An 8,246-nucleotide genomic window follows, 5' to 3' on the forward strand; every position below is an offset into this window, starting at 1 on the left:
ATGCCGAGAGGAAATGCCATCACTTGGGCTGGCTTCCTGTTGGCCGTGGCACAAAGGAAGGAAAGTTGACGGCCCACAGCCCCATGGCTGGCACGGGGCCCAAACACCAGGAAATCCCTCACGGCTGCCGTTCTCTGTGCTTCTGAGGGACACCGTGCTGACCTCTACAGGGGCTCAGCAGCGCCAGCCTCACGCTGTGAGCCCCGTGTGATGGAGCTCACACCTCTGCTGTGCCTGCATGCACCCAGCCTGCTGCTGTCACCACTGCGTCCTTGCAGACCGACTGCTGGGAGTCGTGTTTGCACCAAAATATTCCTGTTGTATCCCAGCTCCTCTTTTAGACACTTTACAACCCCGTTTGGTTTCACACCACCAAAGCTGGATGACCAAACCGACACCTGCTGAGCAACTGACAACTGTGTAACCCCAAAGGACAACGCAGAGGCTCTGCCCTGCAGTGAGCAGGTGAGAGCAAAAGGGAGGAGAACCATTTGGATGTATGTGTAGCAGCCAGGGGAGGTCAGGCTGGGTCCTTTGCAGAGATGTCTGCTTAACAAAAACAAAGTTATGTTTGAGCACTCTATTATGCATCACAATGTATCACTGCTAGCTGAGTTTGCTCCCACAGCTGCAGTCACACGAAGGCAGACACAGGAGAACACCAACCACTGCCTGAGATTTTGGGCCAACCTCACACAACCAGTGCCATCGAGTGCCTCCAAATTCCAGGCAGGGAGGAGCCTCACTGCCACACAAGGATGCTGTGTGCAGAAAGCGAGGCCAGGTTTTCAAGAAGCAGCACAGCCATCCATACAGTCAGGCCCTGCTGGTTCCCAACGCCCAGGTGCTTTCCTTGCACTGACCCTCCACAGGAGCCAAAGCTCCACCAGCAGGCATCAAATCCCTCTTGTCCTTTCTTTCTGCCTCGTAGGATCCATCTCACTCCAAGGCACCCACCGTTCACCTCCCAGCGAGGCAGGCTGAGTGCTCTGAGGTCAGCAGTGGGGAGGAAGGTGATCCAGCTCATTCCCTCCAGCTGTACTAATAAACACATCCTCACCATTCTGCCAGGGCAAAGCCTCTGCCACATAGGGAGCTGCTGCCAGCAGACCCAGTAGGAACCAGTCACACACAGGTGCTTCTCAGGCTTTTGCGCAGCTGCACCACTTCACACCTGCAGCGGATTAAATGGCATCCAGCCTTGGCTCAAAATAAGGAGATTCAGCAGCACCATGCCTGCTGGAAATGGGCAAGGCAGCAGCAAGGAATCAGAATCAAGCAGGGTCCAAAGCAGCAGCCGAGTGCTCCTGTTGGCTTCTGCAATGACCCAAGACAAATGCATACACCCCTGGTTTTCAACACTAAATGCTGAGAAAGTAAAGGCACATTTTTTGTCTGATGCTCTGAAACCTCCACTGAACCATCTGCAATGTCAATGGAACCTCCTTTACTGTGGTCTGAGTGCAGCGCCTAAAGAATGAGGATCTGCCATGGCAACATCAAGTAAAACCTTCATCTGCACACACCCTGCAGCTATGCCCTCCGGCACTCAGGAGGCAAGGAGATGTTTCCATACCATTTCCACCCTGGCAGCCCTTGTTGCTGTGCCTGAAAGCCAACTGTACATCACTGCAGGACTCCAAACCACTCTGTTTCCTGCAGTAACCTCTTTGCTCTTCAGGGCCCACTGATGTGAGCTCAATTCTTTGACCCGTGCAATCACCTTCTTTCTAACCAGCAGTTTTCACTGTGATCTGAGAGGAGCAAGAACAGAAGGCTCTCCAGCTGTCTCATGACAAAGAGATTCCCACTCCCCACCTGCACCCACAGGACTGCAGCTCACGGGGCTGAAGAGGTTGGAGGGCAGAGTCACAGCCAGGCTCTCCCACCCTGCTCCAGCTTTAATTTTGTTCAGAAATTAAGACACACTGTTTGACATATTCATCCATCTGAGTTTCCACGCAAGTTGTTGCTTCCTGAAACGAGGCCGTTATTTCAGTTCAACTACCCACGCTGCTATGAAAACACTGCTCCGCTGTGCAGCCCTCATTTAGCACGTCCCCTTGGCTTGGCACTGCTGTCAGGAGCATCTTTTGACAGCACTACAAGGCACACCAGAGAGCTTTCTTTTTCACTCAGCACGAAATGTGCTGAAGCTCCTGAAGGTGCTGAGTTGCTTTTTCCAGTCCTTATGATTTCCCCTCCAGGTCACTGACTGTTAATTGCTACTTTACAATGTCACGCACTTGGGGAATTGAATGCTCCCTCTCAGGCACCTTGTTGGCTGCTGCACTCCCACGCACAGAAACAAACCTCCAGAGAGAACCTATGAGCTCACCATCCACCCTTGCTGTATAAGTGATCATCATATATTGCACTCAGACTCTGTGCTGTGGTGCCTGAAAGTGGCTCATGAGCTCAGGTACTGGATGCAGTGCTGCCTTCCAGGAGGAGCAATAGAAAAACCAATGAGCAGAGCCAGGTGCAGCACGCCCTCCTCTTTGATCCTCCCTTCTTGCTCAAGAAATGTGCTGCAATTGCTGTGCCAGAGGAGCAGAGTTTTTCCTGTGAGATCCCCGGCAGGAAGCAAAGCAAAGGGCATTGCCTTGAGTGTCGGCAGGTGGAGGAGTGAACCAAGTTCTACAAAGGCATGAGTCAGAGTTTTTCCCAGTTCCTGAAAGCTAACACACAGGGAAAAATAACAGTGAATGCTGCACAGCAAGCTAAAGCCAAACCAGGCTCCACAACTCCCTTCTGGGACAAAATGCACCCTTCCCAGAAGCACAGAGAGAGGAAGGGGAGGAAGAGAGGTGTCCATATTGACACTGGGCTGAGTAGGCATGGTGTTTCTCTGGGCCGTAGGGACCACGCAGGGCCTTCTGGTCATGTAAGGGTCCAGCACCTCTCTTGCTTCCCAAAATCAGCAGCTTTTCCAAGTGCTGAGTTCACAAAGGAATTGCCAAGAATATCCACAGAGTGAATCTTTGTGTGCCCTCTGCTATTCCCCTCAGTTCACAAGGAAGCAAAGAAATGTAACCATCACAAACACCACCACAGCAAAGCCCTGCCTGGCTGCATTTTAGCCAAAATCCTATACAGTATTAAAAGTACACTTTATTTTCTGTACAGTTCTCATCCGAATCTCCAGGCACGGAGATGGGTCCATCGCATCCCTATAAAAAGTTACGGGCCACTCTGTTGCCGTGGGACACCCCAGAGCTGTCCGTGAAGGGCACGGAGAGAGAGCCATCGAAGGCAAGTGCTGATGCTTTCTGGACATGGGGAAGACAGGTGAAGGAGGAAGAGGGGGAAGCAGCTCTTCTGCTCCACAGCTGAGTCTCCAGCAAGCAGAGCTATGGGCTGACCCCTGGAACAGGAGAGACACCTCCCGTTCACGTCATCGTTCGTGTTTAGTGTTTGAGTCACGCTCAACGGTCACCCCGTTTCCATTCCGCGTCACCTCCTTCCTGTTCCAGTCCTTTTCCATGTAAAATTCAGCTAGCACGGGGCAGTGGTCTGAGGCTACTCCACCCCAGGACCAGTTATCAGGGATCCATGGGTTCGTAAGACCTTCTCGCACAACAGCCCAGTGACCTGCAAGAAAACGAATCACACAAAAAGACCAGTATGAAAGAGGTGCCTGGATTTAAACACATTTCCACAAGCTTGCAAAAGAAATACTTAGCATGCTAAGGAATTGAAGGCAGCTATAGGAAGTCATAGCACCATAGGATCAATAAGGTCAGAAAAGATGTCTAAGATCATCTAGTCCAACCACCAACCACATGCCCACTGTCCATGTCCCTCAGTGCCACATCTACAGGCTTCCTGAACACCCTGATAGACAGTGACTCCACCACGTCCCTGGGCAGCCTGTTCCAATGCCCGACCACTCTTTCTGAGAAGAAATGTTTCCTAATTCCCAACCTGACCCTCCCCTGACACAACTTACAGCTATTACCTCTTGTCCTATCAGTTCTTATCTGGGAGAAGAGGCCGACCCCCATCTCACTACAAGCTCTTTTCAGGTAGTTGCAGTCCAGCAGTAGTAGTTGTACGCCAAGCAGTATCACTCACATTTGACCCAATGCTAACCTCACACAGGCTACGTGACTTAACCAAAAAGAAACTCTACCTGTGAAAACCTTCTTCAGACTCCGGCTGATCCACATGTTGTCCAGTGACTTCGATCCCTGGGGGTTCTTTGTGCTGATGTTGGTAAACGTATTTGAAGGGACCAAGTGATGGAATTTCTCCTTCCTCAGTATGTCATGGTCGCTGCTGTCGGGAGCCTGGTTAAAATCTCCCAGGATGATCACATCTTTTTCCCCTGGAAAAGAGAAAAAATGGAAAGAAAAAAGAGAAATGAATGGAAAGAATGGACATCCACAGCTTAAAAGGAAGAAGAGGAGGAGGTATACAAATGAAAGGACGAAATAGACAAGTACTTTGTAGCAAACCTGACTTTACTCTGAACTCCTGAAAGCAATGCTGTTTGAAGCCTTTTTCTCTACTACTTACTCACGGCCATCGTGTCCAACTTGTAGCAGAGAAGGCTCTGGAGAGACCTCACTGTGGCCGCTCAGTGCACGTTTCTTGTCTGTTTTTAAATATCAGCTTGATTACACTAGTATCCTCTATTTGCTATTCACAGTGACAAATACAAAGAGTAGCATTTCTAGTCTTGGAGGTTTGTAGAAATCTGTGACTTTGTAAGCTTATTTTTTTCCTTCTGCTCCAAAAGTAATGCCTCCTACTTAATTATGTCAGCCCATGACATCAGAGGTGGATGTTGGTGGTATGGCAGTAGGGGTTGAACCTTTTCACCAATATTCCATTACATTTTGTTGCTGTGTGACAGATGGCAGCAGAGGGGAGGTCTGACCAAATGGCATCTGACATGGAAGTGCAGATCAAGCAAAGCCGTGGCACTGAATTCCTCCATGCAGAAAAAAATGGCACCCATTGACATTCATCAACACTTGCTGAATGTTTATGGAGACCAAGCAGTGGACATGAGCACAGTGAGGTGGTGGGCGGTGCGTTTCAGCAGTGGCAACAGCAACATGAACGACAAGCCAAGTTCTGGACAGCCATGCACAGCTGTCACACCACAAAATGTAGAGCACCTTGATCACCTCACGCATGTGAACTGGCAAATTACAACCAGGGAGCTGTGTACAGAGCTGAATATCAGCTTCAATGCATTGGAAATGATGGTGATCACAAAATTTACATCAGGTGGGTTCCACAAATGCTCATCCAGGAACACCGTATACAAGTTTGTCAAGACCTACTGAACCAATACAAGGCTGAAGGTGACAGTTTCCTGGATTGCATCATTACATGTAGTGTCACCAATATGAGCCAGAGTCAAAATGGCAGTCGAGAGTGGTGACGTGAATTCCCCATCAAAACAAAAGTTCAAGACGCAGCCCTCAGTGGATAAAGTGATGTGCAATGTCTTTTGGGATAGGAAAGGGCTGATCCCTCTGGATTTCTTGGAACACAGACAAACCAGCAGCTCTGACTGCTACATTACGACACTGACTAAGCTGAAGACTCCAGAAGACTTTTTTTTTTGCTAGTATATATCAGAGCCCCAAAAGTGCAGTGTCTGTTCTAAACCTGTGTGTCGAAGAAATCTCAAAGAACAAGCCTGAAACGCAGCCTGCAAACTTGTTGGCAGCAGGTTAGTTCACAAACCATGCAGACACTCACTGGCTATAGAAGCTCTCATTCTCCCAGATGACTGAAGAAATTCTGCTGAACTTGAATATGTTAGAATTTGACTAGGGCCTAATTTCCAAAGAAACTAAGAAAATGACATGAAATACTTGTTCAAAATGCCTTTTTTCTGTGGAAATAAGATTATCTCACTTATATCTTATTTCCAACCCCGAGTAAGAAAAGAAACTCTGGGCCTTAATTTTATATCCACAGCATGTGCTCTCCATAGCTCTACAGCTGGAGATGGAGATATCCCAGCTGTGCAATGGGATAAGAGGAAAATGGACGTGCCTGCTGCCCTGCCAGAAAGGTGTGATGAACTCCAGGATTGTGATAGCTGAGCAAAGACTGCTGCAACACAGACCTTGGTACTGTGGAGGAGAAGGAGGAATCTAAAACAGGGATGCACCAAAAATGATCACAAAGCTGATTTCAAAGAAGGCCACTGTTATATTCTCTAAGTGCCTTTGCTTTCTGTGATTGAAGTGTGGAGGAAGAGGACTGAGAGACTGTTCTACCGTAAGCAGCGCTCGTGGATAAACCTACCTGCTATGTGCTGTTGCTGTACAAGTAGCTAGCCAAAAGAGGGAGCACAAGTTAAACAATGAAATCTATCGCACTCCTCTGCCTGCAGTTCTACAAAGATGAACCGAGAGCAGGAGGGCAGAGAGACTGATGATTTATGATTTACAAAAAAAACATAAATACTTCTAAACGTGCTGCTTGCTGAGAAACAGAGAGGTGATGAAAACATAATGAAACTACTTGCGGCTTCTCTGCCCTTTGCGAGCCATGCTCATACTGAACACGACACGATGTTTAAATATTATTCTGCAAAGTGCAGTGATACTGACCTTCCACCTTTAAAAGAAAGAAAAAAAACAAGCCCGAGCCCAAGTTATTTTAAGATTTGTAGAACCCAAAAGAAAGTCAGTGCTTATCTAATGGGGAAGCACGAAGTCCCCTGGAGAACTGGTTTGCTCTCATAATCTGAACAAAGTGCTTTCACAGTGCCTCTGAAATGCCACCTTCCTCTTCTGCAGCTCTCATCTTGGTGAGGCAGTCAGGCTTCCCTTCCTGCAGCACGCCAAGCAGCATGCTTGCTGTGAGCTGGCAGTGCAAAAAAGCTAAGATCTGGACCAGCAAGATGAATCTGATGGTTTCATGTCTGGGCGTCATGATGCTGCAGGAAATTGCAACAAGTGCAACTGCCGCACTGCCGCACTCCTCCAGACTAATGTTTGCTGAATGGCCAAGGCAGTGCTTGGATCCTGATATAAAGGGGGGAAGGCCACTCTGGAAAGGTCTGGGGTGCACCCTTGATGGGGATTACAAATTACAGACAGGCAGGAATCCTAGCAACAGCATCTCGATCCTGCGCAAAATATTTATTTTAGCAAATCCTCCAGCCTTACGTGCAAAATGTCTTAAAAATCATAATCACAAATGGAAATTTTAACTGACTGCTCAGTTCTGAACGACTCAGAAATAGCAGAGCCTAAAATAATCGACACCTAGATATGTTCGTGGAATCAGGTACAAAGTCAGTCTGGTGTATACACAGGAAATGAGTCACTGTATTCTTTTCTGTTTTAAACTTTCTCATGCAGAACAGATAAGCATACAATCATAACACAACATCAAGTGGACAGAGAAGGCATAAACGGGGTGCAGTGAGCATTCAAGAAGCCAAAACTCCATTTTCCAGCCCATCACCAAGGGAAAGGGTCTCTTTCTGGTCCTCTCAACCAGAAGCTCCTGGTGCTCCACGCAGCTGCAAATCCCTAGCAGAACAACTGTGCAGCAGACATCTGCAGTGCTTCATTTTGTTGCCCTGCAGCAATAGTGAAACCCTCGGTTGTTCCACAGCAGTACAAAGGGACCCCTGAAGTCTCCCTTGACTTCCACATGCCCTGAATCAGTCCCTAACGAGTTAAACAGACACTTAAATCCCCACATTCTTCCTGAAGAGCACAAAAACCAGATCATGGAAAGGATGTGACAGCACTCACGCTGGTAAGAAGCTCCCTACCATCTCTCAGAGGTCTTCTAGGCATAGCTTCTGATGCACAGGCACTGTGCCATATGGCCAAGCCAGATGGAAGAAGATGACTGAGCCAACCCTGGGTCCAAGCACTACAGATAGTGTCTGCATGGTCATGGTCACCACAGTGGATATGAACAGGTGCAGTGCTTAAGAGAAGGCAGAAGGGTTGCTGCAGAGTTTGCTACCAGCAGCAAACAACCACCAAGTCTCTCTGGTACAACCGAGAGTAAAGGAGGACAAGAAGAAACCAGGACCCACTCATCTGATGGGAGAAATATGGGTACACAGCTGCTCTGGGGGATGGAGACGTTACAGGAGACTGCCTAACTGAATTTCTTAGCATTTTGTCTTTGTAAGACAGCAAAGAAGGTGCCTGTCAGCAAAACGGGATCAGAAACACGGACTGATTGGAATAGCAACAAGCAAATCAGCCTTAATTAATCATATTTTATGGACTGGCTTTGAAAAA

At 48.1% G+C, this 8,246-nt stretch overlaps 1 protein-coding gene across 1 annotated transcript in view; it reads right to left on the bottom strand.

Moving 5' to 3' along the window:
- Nucleotides 1-3,094: 3,094 nt before the first annotated feature.
- The window catches only part of EEPD1 (endonuclease/exonuclease/phosphatase family domain containing 1), a 60,588-nt gene continuing 55,436 nt past the window's right edge, over nucleotides 3,095-8,246 (bottom strand). Inside the window, exons 8-9 of the mRNA XM_031554056.1 lie at nucleotides 4,136-4,330; nucleotides 3,095-3,594 (exon numbers count right to left, since the gene is read on the bottom strand). Coding sequence (XP_031409916.1) covers nucleotides 3,398-3,594; nucleotides 4,136-4,330 — 392 coding nt within the window. The 3' untranslated portion in view covers nucleotides 3,095-3,397. The remainder of the gene's footprint in view (nucleotides 3,595-4,135; nucleotides 4,331-8,246) is intronic.

Source organism: Meleagris gallopavo, chromosome 6 (genome assembly GCF_000146605.3).
Source record: "Meleagris gallopavo isolate NT-WF06-2002-E0010 breed Aviagen turkey brand Nicholas breeding stock chromosome 6, Turkey_5.1, whole genome shotgun sequence".
Lineage (NCBI taxonomy): Eukaryota > Metazoa > Chordata > Aves > Galliformes > Phasianidae > Meleagris > Meleagris gallopavo.